Source organism: Drosophila suzukii, chromosome 3 (assembly GCF_043229965.1).
Source record: "Drosophila suzukii chromosome 3, CBGP_Dsuzu_IsoJpt1.0, whole genome shotgun sequence".
NCBI lineage: Eukaryota > Metazoa > Arthropoda > Insecta > Diptera > Drosophilidae > Drosophila > Drosophila suzukii.
This window is the reverse complement of record NC_092082.1, coordinates 91,449,456-91,470,018: the sequence shown is the minus strand read 5'-3', so window position 1 is coordinate 91,470,018 and position 20,563 is coordinate 91,449,456. Positions and strand designations below refer to the sequence as shown.

The 20,563-nt window shown below is 40.6% G+C and overlaps 2 protein-coding genes across 12 annotated transcripts in view; one reads left to right on the top strand and one right to left on the bottom strand.

Moving 5' to 3' along the window:
- tmod (tropomodulin) overlaps positions 1–2,301 on the bottom strand; it is a 52,881-nt gene extending 50,580 nt beyond the window's left edge. For 4 of the 10 annotated variants that reach the window (XM_065867056.2, XM_070996241.1, XM_070996238.1 and 1 more), the window contains exon 1: positions 1,343–1,928. In XM_065867056.2, coding sequence (XP_065723128.2) covers positions 1,343–1,564 — 222 coding nt within the window. In that variant the 5' untranslated portion in view covers positions 1,565–1,928. Of the gene's footprint in view, positions 1–1,342; positions 1,932–2,189 lie in introns of those variants that run through there. The other 6 variants (XM_065867055.2, XM_070996247.1, XM_070996239.1 and 3 more) reach the window with 5 other exon arrangements.
- Positions 2,302–8,494: 6,193 nt separating this feature from the next.
- jdp (DnaJ domain-containing protein) lies at positions 8,495–20,530 on the top strand. 2 transcript variants are annotated; one of them, XM_065865775.2, is made up of 5 exons: positions 8,495–8,602; positions 9,282–9,416; positions 13,527–13,628; positions 17,687–17,842; positions 19,024–20,530. In XM_065865775.2, exons 2-5 carry the CDS (start codon positions 9,330–9,332, stop codon positions 19,270–19,272), a joined length of 594 nt encoding a protein of 197 aa, XP_065721847.1. In that variant the 5' UTR covers positions 8,495–8,602; positions 9,282–9,329; the 3' UTR covers positions 19,273–20,530. The 2 variants fall into 2 exon arrangements, with proteins under 2 accessions (XP_065721847.1, XP_065721848.1); XM_065865776.2 differs by having other exon boundaries at positions 8,498–8,602; positions 17,687–17,803.
- The last annotated feature ends 33 nt before the right edge of the window (positions 20,531–20,563 follow it).

Sequence of the window (20,563 nt, the reverse complement as noted above, 5' to 3'; positions counted from 1 at the left end):
TAATTGCTGCCCCACCACTTGCACCACGCAATTTTCCTCAGTGCGCGCCAGACCGCAAGACACGGAAACCTCAATATTTATTTTTTGTTGCGATTTTCTCGTTTCGGGTTTTTTCTGATATTTGTTTTTTGCCTTCTGCATTTGTTGGCGGCACAGAATTTATTGCATTTAATTTTTTCCCACTTTTTTGGGGCTTTGGGGATTTTTTGGCATCGTTCGGCATCGAGTATTTAAGTGATTTCTGCTTAATAATAATTTAATTTTTATTTTTTGCTTTTTATACGCCTGCTGTTTGAAATCTTTTGTGATAATTTGCGCCGAAATCAAACAGCTGCAAAATCTGTTTTCCCCTATTTTTTGTTGGCTTTTCTTCGACAACGTCGCCTATAGAAAGTGTGGCCGCACCAGAGTGATATATACAACACATATATTATATATAACCGCCTATATGTCCGCCCATATCTGTGTCGCAGTGTGTGTGATGTATAATGTACGGGAAGATTTATAATATTCGTGAGACCGTATAAACAATTTGTTAAGACGCACATAGAGAAATGGCATTTGGTATAAATAATATAGCCAGAGTTCGCCAAGTTTTTGGCCAATTTCACAAGCCAAGAGATCAGTATGGCCGAAGATCCCTTCAGAAATCGTGAATAATGATTAATGGTGTTTCATAAGCAAAACGCTTCAAGGGTGGCGAATTTTTGAGGAAATCGTATTTTAGCCATATAGAACATAAATGAAGAAGGCCTTCTAAACTATTTTTAAGTCCCTCACAAATATGAAGTGTTTTTCATGAATGGAATCGTTATCGGAAAGAAATGTATGTATTATCTATATACTTAAATTTATTGTTTTGCGGCTTATTCTCATAGAAAAACAGCGTAAACAACACTCGAAACGAAAACAATCTTATAAAAATTTCCATGTTCTTCAATAAACTTTGATGAAATATTCTTTAAAATGATTGTGAATATCCACTTAACTTTCAGACTTTTAGAAATAGTTCCCATTAGGAATTTTCCAAGTGTTTTTATAGCTGATCGAAATCTAATTTTCAATTAAATTGAAAGAAAGCTATGGAGAAAAACGAACTCAATTCTTTTAATATAAAATCCCAAAAGAAATTATTATTGTAAAAAAAATTTTTTGTGAAATTCATATAGAGAACTGTGAAATGATTAACGGTATTTTTATTTACATCATTATATCATATTTGTTAAAGCATACCGAACTTCAAAATTTATAAAAAGTATTCTTATAAATTTTTCCAAAGTGCACAGTAAGTTACTGGATAACTTTAAGCCTTAAATAGATCAATAGATCACAGTTCACTTACCTCAGTGATCTTCATAGTGCGCTTCACCGTTTTGCGGGTAACTTCGGTGGTTTCCTCCACGACATCACCGTCCTCATCGATGGTCTCTGTGACCATCTTCTCGGTCTCGCCGGGAATCACCTCCTCGGTTTGCTCGGTGACCACGCTGCTTTTGCTTTGGGCATCGGGTTCGGGCTTGGTCTCCTCGGCGGAGCCACCGAAAACATCCTCAATGTCCGACATTATCTCTGATTTGTATCCCTTTCTCGATAGGACTCAAGTTGCTTCACTTTGATTTCTCTTTCGTTCTTGTGTTCACTTTCACTTGGTTTTGTTCCACTGATCACTGATCACAACAATAACACATAACACGCAGAAATGCTTGGTTTTTCTCTTTGCCTGAAAAAATATAAACGACCAGAGCTAGAAAAATGAATATTTTTTGTATATTCCGCTGGGCTCTTGGCAGCCGCAGATTATTATATAAACAAGTGAAATTTCACGGCGCGCTGGCTTTTTAAAAAACTTGTTTTTGACTTGATAACGCTACTGTTATGCGGTCTTATAGATCCTTTGGGTTGTACGGGGGCTAGAGCCTTCGATCCTCTCGGGAAGTGCTTGATTTTCGAACTGTAAAAGCGGAACGTCGACCAGCGGCGACGAAAGGCGCGACAACAACGGAGAACGGGAATTACGGAACAATGGGGTCTACGGAAGAACGGAACAATGGGACAACGGAACAACGTAGAGCCGTGATGACAAAACGCTGAGAAAGCGAAACAAATTGAATAATGTTGCTATTAAAGAAACATCACTTCAGCCTGTTTCGCAAACAAATCCGGAATAATTACGGAAAAACGGAACGCACACGAGGCGAATTACACGATCACGGGTCTTCTACTTGCTGCCTGTGTCTTAGCTTCTTCTAATTCTTCTAGTTAGAATCTTCTGACTGCCACCGGAACCGACGCCGGAGAGCAGAGCGAGATGGGCTGAGTCCCGGAGGGTCGAGTGGGGCAGAGGCCCCAAATGGGCTGGCAGCAAGTGTGAGTGGGACAGGCAGAGACCCCATTGTCTCTCTTGGGAGCGGGAGCAATTCTCCACACTCTCACTCGCTCTTCGCTGCCGATCTTTTGCCGCCGCTGACGTCTGCTCAATTTTGAATGTTGATCTTCGTCTCGTTTCAAAACTTTTGTTGCTTTCCGTTTTTTTCGAATCTGTCTATCTCTACACAGAGAACAAATATTACCTAAAAAGGACATAAATTCTGGGTTCTTTGGATATAAATGTCATAAATGGAATATAATATTGAGATAAGGAGGTTTCGGTGATATGATCCAACCTTTCACTATTAATTCTTAGTTTTTTATTATCAGTTAAAATATTGGATGTCTTAGATACACCTCTTTAAAATATATAAATGCATTTGGTATAAGATCTTAGGTGCACATTTACATTTAAGGGGAACTTTTATAGCATATTTTTTCTCCGTGAACTGGTTTCTTGTCGTTGTTCTTTCTTTGAGAGAATGTGAAATATGAATGCGAATGAGTTCGCTCGCTAATTGTCCGCCTGTTGCAATTTCTCCGTTAGGCCAAGCGAGTGCAATTAGTGCGGCTGCCGGACGTCTGAGGCCCGTCAAAAAGTGAAGCTCTGCCGACGCACTGCCACCACCCCTCATTCGCTGTCTCATATACTCCGTACTCCCCATACTTCTCGTACTCCCCACCAAAGACCCACGCACTCTCCTTGTCAATGTGCGTGGAGCTATTTTCGGTAGATTTAACAATAGCCAGAAAAAAGAGACTGATGATGATGAGTGTTATAAAAAAGTATGGACTTAAGGGTACCCAGGAAAAGTTGAGACAGTGATCTTATGATATAGATGGAAAAGCATTGAAAGTATTTAGTATTCGACTTGGTACTATAAACATATTAAAAATTTGAAAAGTACCTATAGTTTAAGTGATATCCTACATATCACTTTTTTTTAATGATAACGCAAAGTGTAAGGTTAGATGTAAATAGATATTTTTTCCCACCCTGTTGTCCAATAAACCCTGTCTTCCCATGGATACCCCGTGTGCGCAAGCAACTCTGAATCGGGCGGAATATATTGGGCCGATCCGGCTGGCCATTTGGCCGGGCGGCATTTGGCGCTGTCTTTTCCTTTTTCATGCGCTTTCCTTTTCTTTTTTCCCGTTTCCTTTCCATTTTCTTTTTTCAGAGTTTTCCTTTGGCTTGGCCGGCGTTCGACAGCTGAGTGGAGGCAGTGCATCACAGCCAACGGGGCCTGTACAGGGTGCCCTGTGGCAGGGGCATCTGTCGGAAGATGCCCATCTCAAGTGATTTCACCTTCTGCCTTCTGTTTCTGTCCGATTTCTGATTTCTAATGTCTGATTTTTTTGCGCTGATTCCGATTTAGATTTTTTGATTAGCGAACGCTTTCAATTGCTGGCATTTCGGGGCTTTAGTTTTGACAGCGATGTGCGGACTTCCTGTATCGCATCGGGGACTGCACAAGATATATGAAAGACAAGTGTTTCAAACGAACGAATCCCCCGATTTTGCCCCCAAAAGCGCCGTGTAAACAAAGCGCCAAGCACACGCAAGACGAAATATTCTAAAATTAATTCTCGAAAATGTCTTTTCAGCTCGGCAAACGCAGCGACATGATGCGGGACAAATGCCTGTATATAGATACATCCAATGGACGTGTCTCTGATGAGCAAATGCAATTATGTGGAATTGGGATGGGATGGGTTGGGATAGGGTGGAGTGGAGTTGGTCGGATGCAGGGTAATGAATAGAGACTTCTTTCGTATTCCCCTCGCGGTGGACCTGCTGTGCATGTGTGTGTCTGCATGTGGAAAACCACACTGATGACAGACAAGCCACAGCAGAGAAACCAAAGGATAACATGAGATAACACACATTCAAAGCCACTCAAACACCCACACTCATACAGCAGAGGTAAGGGAAATGGGGTGAGGAAAATTTGAATAAAGGTGTGTATTTTATTATATTTTATAAAAGTTAGGGACTTTCTTTAAAATTTCTATGCTTTAAATAACTGCCTGTGATAGTAATCTTAGATAAAAAAGCTATATGTTATGGTATCTTAAATATGTAACCAATTTTAATAAATAAAAGATTCTAATAAGTTAAATATAAGTTATTTGTCAAATTGTTTTCTTCTGAAAATACATATCTTAATATATTTGATATACTATTTTTGTGATCTAATTCTTTTTAATATAATATACTTAGTTTCTTAACTATTGAGACGAAATGTAGTATTATAAGAACTCATTCTATAAGCATATGTTTAAGCGTTATATATTAGCAGTGCTATGTTTGTGGCGCCATCTGTTGCTGCACGAATACGTACTTCCCATCACAGCTGCCCGTGATCCTTTTGGCGTCGAGAAATCAGCGCTCAAATATGATTAATAAGTAATTTCTTTGTCAACAACTGGCTGGGGATGGCCTGGTATGACGACAGCGGCGATAACGACAACGACGACGAGATGGGAACGAAAACGAGAACGACGCCATGGAAATCTTTAATAAAATACATGCATAAATAAATTATAGGGCAAACAGAGGCAAGGAAAAACAAACTGGCTGGAGATGAACTGCTCTGAAAGGAGGCGAGCTGGTAATAAAACAAAGCGGCGACAGCGCAGATACAAAGATACAAGATACAAAGGGGTGACATGTGCAGTCGAGGCGTGACCGCACTTCCTTTTTTCCGGACTTATATAGAGGTACTTTTCCACATCCACAGATTCCCGCACCTTCCCTTCTCCCAGCCACTTTTCAGAGCTCCTTGGCCTTGGCGCTTCCCTGTTTATTTCACAGTTGTAAATTGCACAAAGTAAATGAAGTACTTTTTATTATAAGCCAACAAGCTAACGTCGTCTGTATTTAACACAGCGAGAAAAGGGGATTACCACCATTACATTAAATTATGTGTTATTTCTAAAAACATATAGAGAAAAATTTAATTCATTTAATTCTCAAGCTTAAGATTTTTTTTGTTGCGAAATATAACAGTTTCTTGAGTACCTAATTTCTAATAAATAATATAGATTTATAGATTACAAAAATTGTAATGTAAATTTAAATTATTAAATTATCATTATCAATTTCATTTGAAATATTATAACAAATAAATGAAAAACATTTAATTGCTGACCTTTCCAAAATTAATTTTAAAATCAATACCACATCACTTTATATTTAAAAGAAAACAAGATCTTCCATTATGCCTCTTTGTTTACTTTGTATAAATAAATATTGAATTGATTGGCGATTCTTAATATTTTGTTCTTTGTGTACTCCTCCGTTCCCGCGATCCTCTAGCTCGAGTTTTCTTTGAATGCGCGTCGTTTGCCAAGTGTCGTTGACTCTCGCTGACCTAGAGGGAAAATAAAACCATGGGAAATGCCTTGCCAAGATACATGTGTAGATGATTCTGGGAAATGAAGAAAAGTTTCTCTTTAGCCTCGATTTCCCCGTCCCCATGCAAAAGCGGAAGGCCCGAAAACGATTTCTGTCAACTTCTGGAGAATTTTCATTGCCTGCCGTCCATTAATTGAGCTGTCGGAGGCGAGGCTGGGAAAATGGGGAAAATCTGGGGAAACCAGCTGGCAATCGACCATTGAAAGTTCAGATTGCTGGCTGCACACTCGAACACAGTCGCACACTCACACACACTGCCACTCGACATGTTTGACTTGCGATTTTCCTTTTAACTCAAGCGAAATGCAGTTAGCAGCAGCCGGAAAATGAAGAAAAAGACAAACACCCAAGTGGGTGGTTGCAGGAGGAATGCAATTCTGGGGGAAAACTAAAACGGAAGCTGCAAATACGAGGGATTCGCACAGCACAGCATACTTTTAGGTGCATCACAGAAGGGAGCAATGGAATGTCTCTAATCTGGTGGCCAACTACTGCTACTGGTATGCATAAATCTGCACTGGCGAAGAATCTTTGGATCTCGGGACTGTCCGCCCCGCACACCCGGCGAATGAGCAATTTCCCAGCAATTCTTTGGCCATTGCCAATGTTTGCCCTCGCAAGCATGCTGCGGAAAATGTTCGCTTATCGGAATCCAAGTGGGTCTCAACACTCACCGCAGAAGTGCACTGTGGAAAAACAGAAGTTGATTTTAAATTATTTTGCAATTTATTTTCATGGTTACCAAGTTTTTAAGTCATTAGTTTTGAATTTACAGACAAAAGTCTTAAAAACAAATGATGTTTATAGCATGATATTTTGGTTAAAATAAAGTACGTATACCTAATACCATGTTGTCACAAGAATAATATTATTATTTAATTTATCTTATTACTTGTAAAATAAAATATTAAAATATATATCAAATTTCTTACAAGGAATCTTTACTATAATTTCTCCCTGTTCAGGAAAAGCTTAGAGGGGATTCGCCAAAAAGAATGGAAAAGGGGGCGAATTGCAACTGTGCTGGCCAAGGAGGTTTATCATCAGCTGCAGGCCGCAAGCTAAAAGAGTGGGTTGTACCGGAATAGTTGCTAAGTATTCCGTATTTGTATCTGTGCCAGTAGCCGTACTCTTGGTATCTGTATCTGCAGCTTGGCTGCGGGCTGTGGACAGTAAACAGTCGAAGCAGAAATGGAAATAAATAGTTGCCTTGCTCTTTTGTCTAATTAAAACGTTTCATTTCGTTCCAGCTCCATTTGTTGACGTCACACGCACAGCGCACGTGTGTGTGTGAGCACCCGATATAAGGAGGGTACAAGGGTATATTGGTTGTCAGGATTGGAAGATCTTATTACCCTTTATTACATATTTTTATTTCTTTCATAATCCCTTCTATAGTCTTAGTGAAAGTTTAGTAAGAACCTGAAGATTTTAAAATAAGTTAAAATCGCACTTTTAAAATAATTTTTCAAGATCAATATAAAAGACTGAAAGTTCTATACTTCTAAGTTACATAACTAAGGGGCGAGGAACCCTTAAGAACTAGATATAATTTAGTCGATAGCTTGTCCCTCATCGATCTACTGGTTCCCTTCTTCCCTCCTTCTCTGTGTGCGTGACGGACAAACGCACGGGCGCACTTTTCCGCAGGAGGTTCCCCTTCTATACCACCCCATTCTGACCACCCCGCCCCTGGAAAACCCACCATCGTTAGCTGGTCAAATGGTTTCATCTTCATTTGGTTCTGGTCCCGTTTTTCTGGCCAGACATACATATGCCGGGTCCTGCTTCGCCATTATGATGATTTATGAACGGAAATCATTTTTCGCCCAGTGCGCCTTTTCTGGGTGGTACAAGGGGGTGTCCCTGGTCTAGGCCTCCATTTCGAGGACCTATTCCGCCCCAAAGTATGCAACAGTTTTCAATTTCGTTTCCGTTTGCTGCAAACTTTCTCTTCACACTCGGCTGGCTCTTTTAATTTGAAAACCAATGCTCCTCTGGTTCGGTTATTTCCAGTTCGGATTGGCATTCGTCCGCTGTTCGATTTGACTTCATTTAGGGAAAAAGTTTGGGCCGAGCAGCTGGCCGCAGATTGATGAGTTTTCTTTTTCGGGTGGAGCATTAATTTCCCTTTAACAAATCTGTAAACTTTGTTTTGGAGAGGGAGAGATGTGCTTATGGTTTGTTAGGGAAGATCAACAAGTGGGCATGGGTAGCTAAATGATGGTATCATGGTAGTTTATAGGAAATGTTTTATAGCTGAAGCTTTTTAAAAGGCTTTTGGATTGGATGCACTTTTGAGGACAACAACCAATCTTTACAGCTTTAGAGCTTTAAGTTAATAACAGCTTATTAGCTATTGGAATATAGTTATTTAATAAATTTAATTTTTTATTTAATAATATATAAGATAATTTATAGGAAAATATATTTTTTAAGCTATCTAAATTAAAAGTCATTCAGAATATTGCATGTTTAAAAGCCTTCTTCCTTTATTGTTAATCTTTTATTTACGGGGATTTCCCTATACCCAAGTCCAAAGATGAGTCAGTCTTTCAAACTGGGTCTTAAAACCCCCCATGGTTCCGAGAAAAGAAAGAAGTTTTAAAGCCCCCGCTCTGAGCAGCTTAAAAGCTCTATTTGGGACTGGGAGGCTGCGGGGCTTTTCGAGAGAGAACTTTCTCCCATCTCCAAGCTCTTCCAAACCAATCCGAAGTGGAAAAACAAGCCGAAGCGGGTTTCACGAGGCGGCGATACCATCAGTTCGACTTTTGACGCGCTGCCAGAAACATCGTGAGCACCGCTTAACCCAAAGTACATATCCAAGGAAATATATATTATATAGACTGCTATTCCCAGAGAGTGGGAGTCAGAGAATCTGAAAAAAAACATTGAGAGTGTTCTAGTGGAAGACAAGCTTATGTTTAGTACATTTGATTTCGAGCGGGCTGCAATATATAAACAAAGTTTTTCCCACCATTAACAAAAAGTTAAAGCTCTGGAAAAACAACAAGTGAAAGTGCTTCTACCAACCGCAGCAAAACAAACGAAAAACCCAAACCGAAAACCAAAACAAAACCAGATCTTTCAGCTGATTACTAAGCGATTTCGTTTTTGTGCATTTGTGATTAACTTATTTTTAGCTGCTAATTGTTCCAAATCGAAGGTCACGCAACTCCCTTCGCTTGCCTTGATTTTGATTCAATTTTTAGTTAAATTCACTGAACTATTGTTGATCTTCCGGTAAAAAAAACAATCCAAAAGAAAGTGAAAGTACTAAAAAAGAATATTTGTTCTGAAAACTGTTTTCACATCTGTTATCAGTTTATATTCTGTTAGAAAAAAATCTAAGAAGTGCCTTACTTAACTCTTTCCGATAATATTTTTGTTGGCCAAAAGACATATCATTCTTCTTTTACTCAACAATTACCAAATCAACTATCATTTTAATTAATCGCCACCCTTGAACTTGTGCCAATTTTCTCCAATATAGAAAAATATACATATATATTCCCGACCGATCCCAGGAAAAATTGACGCAATGAGCGCCGTTGATGCCATAATCAATTACAAGCGCAGTCCCAACGAGGACTTCTACGGGCTGCTCCATTGCGATGAGAACTCATCGGTAAGTTGACCTTCCGATCTCCAACCATTTCATATATATCTAACAACCATCCTTTACTACCCCTCTGTTTTACCTTTCCTTGAAATTCTCGCCCTAACTCTTGCTGCCAAACTCACTTGGCCCATCAAACTTTAGTCCGAATTTAATTAGGGACTAATCGAATTGCGGTTTTCAAAAGTGCGACTAATCGAATTGGGGCTTTCAGGTTGAAACAGTTCTGAGAGGCGGTGGCTCAAATTGATAGCTTTTATAAGCCTTAAAGTAGAAGTGTTTATTAAATATTCGTGCAGGCAATATAAACCTTCGCATGAAATCATCTTTGAAATCAGATACAGTTCATGTGGCGACTCGGCACTGAAAGAAAAGGGTTTGAAAAATCTGAGGATCGAAAAAAGTATTATTTGTACGGAGATAGTTACACAAGTTGATTTAATAACAACTTAAGTTCAATTTGTACTAAATGTTAGTGATAGTGAAGTGATAGACATTAATGTTAGACCTTAAAAAGGGTCTAAGCCTAATTGCGTATTACAAATGTAGTTTCTACATTTTCGCGCCATTTTCAGTTAAAGAAATTATTAAAAAGACAACTCAAAGACTCATCTGAATACATGATAGTTCTACTATTTTTTTAGAAGATTGCTAGATTGCTGATATATATTTCAATTTTATTTTCTCTCAGTATGTTTCGAAGGCGAGAGGTTTGCTTTGAGAATTAGTTTCAATTACTCAGTCAGCCATCGTAGATTGGCAGAATTGGCGTTGATCCGCCGCAGCTGCACTTGCAGCATCGAGCATCGAGTGCAGCTTGAGTCAGAGGTCCAGAGATCCATGGGTTTACCCTGCTAACCAAGAGCTGAGTGCCCATCTAAGCCAACCGATTGCTGGCTAAACCAACGCCTGTCTGAGCAGAATTAACGAGCTCGGTCTTGGCAGGCAATCTCGGGCGGCTTAATGGCATTTACCCATCAGCAGACTCGACTCCTGAGCTCCTGACATTCATCTTGAGTTGTCACATTTTCGGGTTCACTTCGTGGGAGAGACGGTTGTAATCAAATGTATTGGCCCGGGAAATACGCAGGTTAGGCTGCCCTAACACACAATTTTGCGAGCTGTCGATTGCATCAGGCTGAGTGGGGAATCTATTGAATTATGCAAGAGCTCCAGGACCCGAAGTCTCGAAGTCCCGGCATCGATTTTGCTGGGCATGTAAACAAAATCAAATATTTGCAGGGAGCCTGAGGAAACTCAGGGTAAGTGGAGGGGACTAAGCATTATGGTCGGCCCTTTATCACGTAGATCCAGCTACTGACCCCCTTTGTTTGCCCCACCACGAACCTATAGTCTATCTCTATGGCCCCGGCAATTATCTCAACTCGGCATCCATTCCCCACTTGAGAATGCAGCCATTCCATTCTCATGCAGATTAGTTTGCGGGAATTTGCATACGCAAGCCAAACAATCCACCAACCAGAGCTGCACAAACTTCAAATGTTTTCGGGGCTAATTTGCAGAGGAGATCTGCCAACGATTCTGGCCATTTTAATTGGCCGGGTGCTATCTGATGGGGGAATTAATCAAGTGAAAATTGCAATTGGTCCGGTTGACTGTGGTGCAAATTTATTCCTATTAATTGAGGGCATTCGATTGTGTAATGCAAGTGGGTGAAGTGCAGATGGACAGTAGTTTCCCCTGGGCATCGAATCACAGTCCACAAAACAGGAGCTCGAAAGTCTGTGGAACAGATTCCACTCGTCTAATTATAGAAACCCCGAGGCTGCGGCTGCTTTGGCCACGTACACGCTGGCGTATGAGCAATATTAATTGCGCTGAAATTAATTATACGCACCGTTGCAGTGCGGTTGGCCCAGCAAATGGAGCTCGACGCGTGGCATGCAAGTAATCCACCTTCTGATTTCTGCAGCTGGAGGAGAAACATCCACGGGGAATGAACGGCGAACCATCAATTCTGTCAACATCATAGAGGAATTCTCATATGTATATTTTCCAAATACCATGGTGACCTAAATATGTTTGCTCTATGGCAGCTGCTTTTTGACGTTTCCCCCGCGAACAAAAGACTCGAAACCGAATGGAATAAAAGGGACCCATGCTGGTCATTCCCATCTCGCTTCTGTGCGGCTGCCTTGGTCCTTTGTGCGCCGACCGATGGTGCGCGAAAAGCCATTTCCATTTACAAGACAATAAACAAGCAGCTTTGTGCGGAGAACACTGGGCGAAACTGGGGATTTTTGGGAAAACGTTGCTATGGGTACATAAAAATAAGAGACAAAGATAAAACGACAAAAAACAGCGACTTGAACTAATTTATAAAGGCGTTAAAAGTATGCAATAAAATATTTCGAGTTCGAAGAAACCATAGATCCCGAAAGATCCGCTGCATACTTTAAAAATTCTTTAAAAAAATGCTTTTATGAAAGCAAACAGAACAAATCATATTTATGATAACTATATTAAACTAAATAAGCTTATATATGAGAGTGTTTACCAATCAAATATTTTCCATAGAACGCTAAAAATGACTGTATTTTTCCCAGTATGCCCTGTCAGCATCATCGCCGTCGTTATTATACCCGTTACTCGTAGAGTAAAAGGGTATACTAGATTCGTCGGAAAGTATGTAACAGGCAGAAGGAAGCGTTTCCGACCCCATAAAGTATATATATTCTTGATCAGGATCACTAGCCGAGTCGATCTAGCCATGTCCGTCTGTCCGTCTGTCCGTCTGTCCGTCTGTCCGTCTGTCCGTCTGTCCGTCTGTCCGTCTGTCCGTATGAACGCTGAGATCTCGGAAACTATGAGAGTTACAATACTGGGATTAGGCACGCAGATTCCTGAGATTCCTGCGCAGCGCAAGTTTGTTTCAGTAGAGTGCCACGCCCACTCTAACGCCCACAAACCGCCCAAAACTGTGGCTCCTACAGTTTTGATGCTAGAATAAAAATTTTAACTGAAATGTAATGTTCTCATCAATACCTATCGATTGACCTAAAAAAAAGTTTGCCACGCCCACTTTAACGCCCACAAACCGCGAAAACCTGTGACGCCCACAATTTTTATGCTAGATAAAAAATTTTAACTGAAATGTATTCGTCTCGTCATTACCTATCGATTGACTCAAAAAAAAGTTTGCCACGCCCACTTTAACGCCCACAAACCGCAAAAACCTGTGACGCCCACAATTTTTATGCTAGATAAAAAATTGTAACTGAAATGTATTGGTCTCGTCGATACCTATCGATTGATCCAAAATCCACGCCCACTCTAACGCCCATAACGCTTAAATCTGTATACCGCCGGTAGGTGGCGCATTTTAATCTCGCTTTGCTGCTTGCATATCTCCATTTAGCTGAGTAACGGGTATCTGATAGTCGAGGTACTCGACTATAGCGTTCTTCCTTGTTTTTATTTCTGGTCCCGGGGAAAGTCGGTATCAGATCATCGTTGGTGGCTGTCAACTTGTTGCTTTTGGCCGAAAGACACTCAGGCTTAATTAATATCAATTGTTTGCCAAGTGTCAAAAGCCTTTTTGCCCGAGTCAAGGACACTGACGAGAGAATTAATTTGGCAACAGCATTTTAAACCCTCAAGTTTTTCCGCTTTCCCCGCAAGCTTTTCTCTTTTCCCCGATACAAACAGAAGTAGTTTTTCCTACCCCGCCGCAATAATGGCAGAAAGCGACAGCTTTTCTATTACTTTAAGTGGTGCTCAACTGCGCACGAACGTTTTTGCTCGTCAAGTTTTAATGTTTGCTTATTGTTATTTCGTTATTCGGTGGTTGGATGTTTAGGGATTTGAATAGGGGGTTTTGATACCATACTTTCAGGGGGGTTCGGGTTTCGTCTGCAAGTGACAGCTTTACCTGAGCTGCGGTCTCCTTGGAAATCAGCATGCCGCAGGAGACACTCGCATATCACCTGTGTCCTTGTTTGCCCCCTTTATGTATTGTGTAATATGTATAATATGTTTACCCTGAAAGGGCGTTTTAAATATTTATGCCACAAAATACTTGGTTAATTTGCTGGCAAAGAGAATTCATCATCGCAATTCACTTAGCTTGGTGAACTAATTTGGCTTTTTCCCTTCCAGCCCGAGCAGATCCAGGCCGAGTACAAGGTCCTGGCCCTCCAATACCATCCCGACAAGAACTCCGGCGACAAGGAGGCGGAGGCCAAGTTCCAACAGCTTAAGGTAGGCAAAAGAGAACCCAAAAACACCAAAAACACCCAAAAGATCCAAGGGACAAGCGCCTGAAATAAAGAAAAGGCAAGCGTTTCGGCATTTTACATATTTAATGAAGTTTCCAGGGGTGTGGCGGTTTTTTTTTGGAGTGCGAGGTCTGGGTGGATTGTAAATTTGACAGCCTGTGGGGCCATATGTTCGAGATGAAAGCTGCCGGAGCGAGCTTAAAATTAAAAGATGTTTAAACCTGATATTTATTCCGTTTAAACATGCTATCGGGGGTAGCAAAAACTTTGAACGTGAATAAATTTTTTGCGTGGAACATATCCGTGCATTCACCTCTGAGAAGCATACATTGGATAATTAAAAGACAACAAAATCACTTAAAAAAATTATTATTTATATCAGGGAAATGAAAAATACATAAATTGTTTTAAAAACAAACTTTCTCTTGCCGAAGTATAAGATAATAATATAATAATAAATTAACAAGTTACACTGAATCAAGTCCTTTCAAAATACTTTTTGATATGATTTTCAAATAGTTAGATTAATGTCTGCTTTTTATTGAACTTATAAAACAGCCAAGTTTACGGAAATGGTAAAATCTAAAGAAGTTTCAAAAAGGCAGATATGAGTAGAAATGGAGAACGTAGTGAAAAGTTGAGTTCTGCGGAAGTTGGTGGACTTTTACAGCCACACAAATGGCTCGAGTTCAGTTGAAAACTTTCTGGTTCGCATCTTGATAAGTTGCTTGAGAAAACGGATAGCGTTTTCCTTGAAAATCCCTCATATTCCCCTTGTTAGTTTCCGTAATTAGCTGGCGCCCCAGTCAACCGAACGCATCTATTCAAAATCGAGTCTGTCAGTTGGGGAAAGTTTTAAGCTGCATTAAACAATGGCTGCCCTTTGCACACGCACACACACTCACGCACTTAACCCACTTACACAGACACACTATTCAGTGTCCCACACACACACACACACTAACACCCCGGCCTCAAATTGAATTTTCCGAGCTACAAAAGAAAAACAAGGCGGCAACGATGAGATAAAATAAATTACCCATACGAAATATATTTTTTGAAAACCTTTATTGATTTTTCCCATCAAAGCGAAAAAAAGGCGTTCGGGGGGTGGAAAAAAGGCGTGTCGGAACCTGACAACTCATTAATGTGTGGCTAAAAACAAAATCAAATTGATGTGGGGAAAGTGCTGGATGCCGAAGGTGAAAATGGGGGTTGATTCGCTTTAAAGGGTGGGGAAAATGTAAAAATAAAATTAGAGTTTGACAGGTAATGTAAGTGAATTGTTATTAATTTAAGCGGAGCAAAAAGCGTTCATTGTGAGCTCGGCCAAAAAAATGTTAAATGCCTAAAAGTGGTATGGGACAGATGAATATTTAATAATACATTTAAATTTATTTATAAAATGTTTGTTAGCTAGTCATTGCAAAACAAAAAAATCAACCAGAAAGCTATATTTTCGATTCATAAGACTTCTCAAGAACTCAACTTTGTAGTGACAAATCCTTTTAAGATAGATTTTCCAGGATAATATTGAAAAATGTACACAATGCTTGTTTATAACAAAATGGAATTTGCATCGAGAGGTCTGCACTCCAATTAGCTTTTCCAGAAAACGCATTTCAATGAGCATTAAGTTGCTTTCAGGGAACTCAACAGTGGGTTAAGCCCAGCAATTCAGTTTATTGTAGTTCCCTACAGGTTGTTGATGTATTATGTTGTGCCATTCCACGTCGAACATGAAGTTTTCACACACTGGAATAACAAAGGGCCAAATTAAGGCGAAACACGAAGCCCCCGGCCTGCAAAATGCATGAGGGTCCTGGGTCCTTGGTCTTCGGTACTCGGTTGTCCTGGACTGGGGCAATTTCCCTGCCGAGTCGTAATCATACTTATGACTGTCCGCCGGAGCAGGAATGCGCCGTACAATTTACGGCTCGTAAAATTGCATGTGTGCGGAGCTCGTAAATATGCCAGGATATGCTGGAGGACTTACCTTTATGGCCGGCCCACAAAACAAAAAGCGTGTGTGTGAGCCCATGAAGCGTTTAAAATGAAACGTTGAGATTCTCAAAGGCCGGCATTCCTAGGAAATGCCACAGCCCGCATTCCCCCCGAGGAATATGCAAATGAGCCGGGACTTCATCATCAGGCATTCGACTAACAACTTACAACACAATTTCCAGTTGTCAAGCTGTCCCTTTAAGTCCCCCGGGCCGTCAAAAAATACAGAGGGGATGCTATAATAACCAAAGGATAAACAAGCTGGCAGGGATTAAGGGACAGGATCGGAATACGAAATTGCGATTTGATTCTTGTCAGGTGCAGATGAACCTCTTCCGAACTGTTAATTGCCGCTCTCCAAGGACCTCGAATTTTATTTCCATAAAAAGCCACTAAAAGATTGCCCTAATTGAAGACAAACAAACCGCCAGGTCTTTGGGTTATCCTGTTCCATCGGTATCTCGCCAGGTTTGAGCCTTGTTTGCTGACCCACATAATCAGTGGGTAGTGAAATAATTGATTATCATGTAAACAGGGCCCGAAAAGCGGCCGGAACAATAAAACAGCAGGCCGACGATGAAATCTCAGAACCTCAATCGAGCATGTGTGTAAGTGGGTGTCTGTCTATCTGGGTATCTGCACTGGAAAAAGTATATGAGAATGTCTTAAAGCACTTGAAAATCTGCCTACAAGTATGCTACAATGCTAACATGTGTTGAAGTCCTTAGGATAAATGTCGAAAAAGCAGATTATTATAGCATACATTTAGGCACCTTATAAAGGTTTTCAAATCTCAGTATATTTTTGTTGTGCTGGTATTAAAAAGAAATATTGGTTATACATAAAAAAATTGTTTTTCTTGTGAAATGAATTATGAAGATGTCGAAAAGTATGCTACAATATATTGTTAGTCCGAAAGTCTTATACAAAATACTTAGTTATATTTTTCACTGCATACTTTCAGACACTTTTCTGTGGGAAATTTAATTGAAAATAATTCCAAAATCCCTAATGTTTTTCACAGTGTGTCGCTTTGTGTGTATTAAACACCCTCGAAGCGTGTCGGTGTCTACCGCTGTGGCTATATTTGTATGTTGGGTCTGGCCGTAAAAGTAGTCAAGATATATATCAAACCCCAGCCGAGGCTATCAAAATCACTTGAGCGTGCAAATATGTGAGAGCCTCTCCGGATATGAGTGTGTATGAGTGCGGGTATTCCCCTTACAAGGCTGTGTGTGTGTGTGCGCATTCCAATAAGTGTGCTATAGCAAGGCATATGAAATTGATTAACATGGAGGCCCGACCAAGGCAGAAGAAATCTGAACTTGGGATGGGCTGGCATCCGAAACCTGTGCAGCTGTTTATTTTGCACTTGAGCAAATCCGAATCCTGACATTCATGGGGCTGATCAGCTTTGGGAAGGGGGCGTGTGGATACCCCTTTATGCTTCAGTTTCATTTCAGAGAAAAATTGATTAAAGCCGATTGCTCGTTACACATTTTCTGCTGAAAACTGAGAAATTCCAGTCAATCTGTACCACAGATTATTCATGCCAAGGAACATAAATTTTTTTATACAACAATTTCATTGAAATACCAAGGGACAGGAAAACTGAGACGCGTGCATTGCCTTGAAATATTTGCCTTTGCCTTAAATAAACAAATTCCTTGCATTGTAATCTTTAGAAATACGAAACTTCTTATTTGGTTTTTAATCACCCAAGGACGTGACTTTTTTTAGATTCTGCTTAGTATAAAAATATAAGAAGAAATATAGTTATACCACATTTATAGTAACTGAGAAAATGTAATTTGAATTGTAATAACGTTCTTCTAAAGAAACGGGAAAGAAGGGCCGCCAAATTATAGAAAATTTAAAGAAAGTATACCAGAAATAAAAGCATTTAAATTTTAGAGCAGCGTTTGGCAGCCTACTATTAACCGGGCAAAGAGAATAGCTCTCTGCGATCTCTGCCGCAACACGTACGGTGTTGAAATTCTATGATTAATTAACCTTTGACATAATATTTATTTACAGGAGGCCAAGGAGACCCTCTGCGACCCCGAAAAGAGGGCCGTGTACGACAAGTGGCGCAACAGCGGCATCTCGATGAGCTACAAACAGTGGCTGGGCATGAAGGAGCATGTCGGTCAGGTGAGAAGATACACGATTGCCGAGAAAGTGGATAAAGAGGTATGCGTTATGGGCCACGGAACTCAGCGATCCAGAGAAGTAGTCTTCGTCCCTGACCCGTCTCCTCCACTCTGTCTGGACCCCACTCACTCTCTCTCTGGCACAAGGGAACTCAGCTCCGATCCTTTGTTATTATCCTTTTCCACCCGCTGCACTGCGTCACCACTTGGCCCTGTTTTTAGTTCCTTTCACTGGTTTGTTTGCCACGCTCCTAATGAAATTTGTAAGCCAAGCCGGAGTTCATTTTTGCCGTAGCACAATTAACGCGATTATTCATTACCCAGCCGAAAACCACCCATTTGTCCTGCCCGTCAAGAGCTCCATGGTAATTTCCGCTGTCGGGCGAAGCGGAAATTGTCGCCATCCATCACTGGCTGACATTGTCCAGCCCTAGAGGGGCGGGGATTACGGGCCCGAATCCGCATTTGCATTTCTAATTTACAGCTCGGACACCTAGCTAAAAACTTCACAGTGAAAAGACTCCCAGACTCGGAAAAAGTCCCTCGAAATCAATAAACAAGGGGCGACAGCAAACAATAGAAGTTTCTTTCAAGGTATTTCATTATGAAAAGGAAAAGCTTTCACTTTTGTTTTGTAATTACAACCTGTCATCGAGACTGTCTTGTAATTTTAAAGAGATTAAGGAAGGGCTCGGTTTCCTTTGTTAAGACTGTTGTAATATCTTCTCCGAACTCCAAATAATTATAATTAAACTTTAGAAAAACTAAAGCAGGGAATACTTTATCTGGTAGTTGTAATTTTAGTGAGAGCATTACGGGTTTATTGCATACTTTTAGGTACTTTAATTATTGTTTTGAAATGTTACATTTTTCCTTCGATACGAGTAGTTTCTTTAAACCTCACTTCTCAGTGTTCATTCAAACATGTAGTTTAGATATCTAAAATCCCCCATGGAACCCCTTGCTCCTCCTATTTCTCTGTGCCTCTCTATAAGCCCGCTCCTGAGTGCCCGACGAACTCCACCGAATGCAAACCTATCTTGAATGTGCCTCTTCATCCAACTCTATGTGTACCCGTGTGTGTTTTTGCATGCGAAATAAAGGAGGACCAATGCACCGGTTTCGCGTAATGAAGGTGCCTTGGTCCTCGACCACAACCGCGGGAACTTTATCTAATTAAATGCCTTTGTGTCCCACTCTTTCTGTGGCCTCCAATCAAAGTCCATGCACTGGGTGACCCCCAAGACCAAGGATCGCATGCTGCCGGAGGCCGGAGGAGCAGCTGCCCAGGCACCCGGGGCAGGATCCGGGGCAGGATGCAGCAGCGGAGGCCTGACCGCAGCCTCGCCCAACCCCGCCCACCGGCGGGCCTCGGAGGGCGGGGCAGCCCTCTACTACGGCAGTCGCAAGGGCGAGTGGGGCGGCGAGAACACCGATGTGGCCAACAAGTTCCGCAACTACGAGATCTAAGTGCAAACTTGGTCAGATGGTCGGTTAAAAGAAGTTTCAATTTAAAAGATAAACAAAAAAAAAACATTTACACAAGCATATACCAAGTCGAACCGAAGAAGAGGAGCAAGTTATGCAATTATATCAAAATATTCTGAAAGGGAAACAGAAAGTTATTATCGATGTGTAACTTAAGCGTTGCGAACTACAGAGCACAGATACTCGTATATAGATGTTTATAGGTGTACAAAAAATATATCTAGAAAAATGGTAATTAACTAACGTATATTTAAGAGAAAGAAACTGTAATTTCAATAAACTCCCCCGACGAAAAACCCCAGGCGGAGCGGCAAGAATTTTAAGTTGATGTAACTTAGTCAAATTTTAACGCAGTCATGCATTATGAATATATACACACCATATACTATATACCATATATATTTATGTAATCAGTGTATTTGTATATCGATGTTTCAAAGTACCATGAATGTACCCCCAAGACAATCCCTTGGCAACAAACAAAACTAAGCTAAAGCTGTAACTGAAACTAAACTCTAACTAAACTAGTGACAGTCTAGCAAATCACCCACCACAAACCGAAAAAGAAAGAAATATTGAATGACATATTAAAGCGAATTTAAACCTTATACACACGACACATTTGCATAGTCAAAAACTCTCACTCGGTGTCCTTTTTAAACGCAACATTGCGAAAAAACCTCCAAACTGAACTATTTTCCCAGAAAATCTACAAAAAAAGCGACAAAATATCAAAGAAAAATCAAAAAAAAGATCAGAAATTTATATAAATGTTTTGATGGATAGAGCGGTGAACTTTTCAAACTTATACATATAGCAGAGAATTATTGTCATTATTATATTGTACTATTATGCGCAGAGCAGAGAATTAATTACTACATAAATGTTGTTGCTGGATTTAATGCATTACTTATACAACTACATATGGATGTTTGTTTTAAGACATACGCTATTGAATTTATTCAAATACACACATATTGCGGATAGAGCAGACCAGACCCATGATCAGATCGGAACAGATAGGAACAGCTGCAGGCCAAAGGCAAATGTGACCCCGTGACCCCCGACCTCTTAGAAGGGGCGGCGGGGCGGGGCACCAGCTAGTACTAGCAAGTACGCAATTAATTAGTGTTGGTCCTGGCTAAGCTGGCGAAGTGTTACGAGCAGCGAGCGAACAGATCACAAATAAATCAACTTTTTGAAAGGGGTTCCCACTCCTGGCGGAACCTCAGGTACTCAATTGTGTGTATTTATTGGGGGAGGTTGTGGGAAC

Excerpts from the sequence above, each read along its gene's own strand:
- jdp (XM_065865775.2), top strand. The coding sequence starts at position 9,330 with ATGAGCGCCGTTGATGCCATAATCAATTACAAGCGCAGTCCCAACGAG. Across the intron at positions 9,417-13,526 it reads ATTGCGATGAGAACTCATCG|CCCGAGCAGATCCAGGCCGA; the intron begins GTAAGTTGACCT and ends TTTCCCTTCCAG. Across the intron at positions 17,843-19,023 it reads CCGAGAAAGTGGATAAAGAG|TCCATGCACTGGGTGACCCC; the intron begins GTATGCGTTATG and ends CTCCAATCAAAG.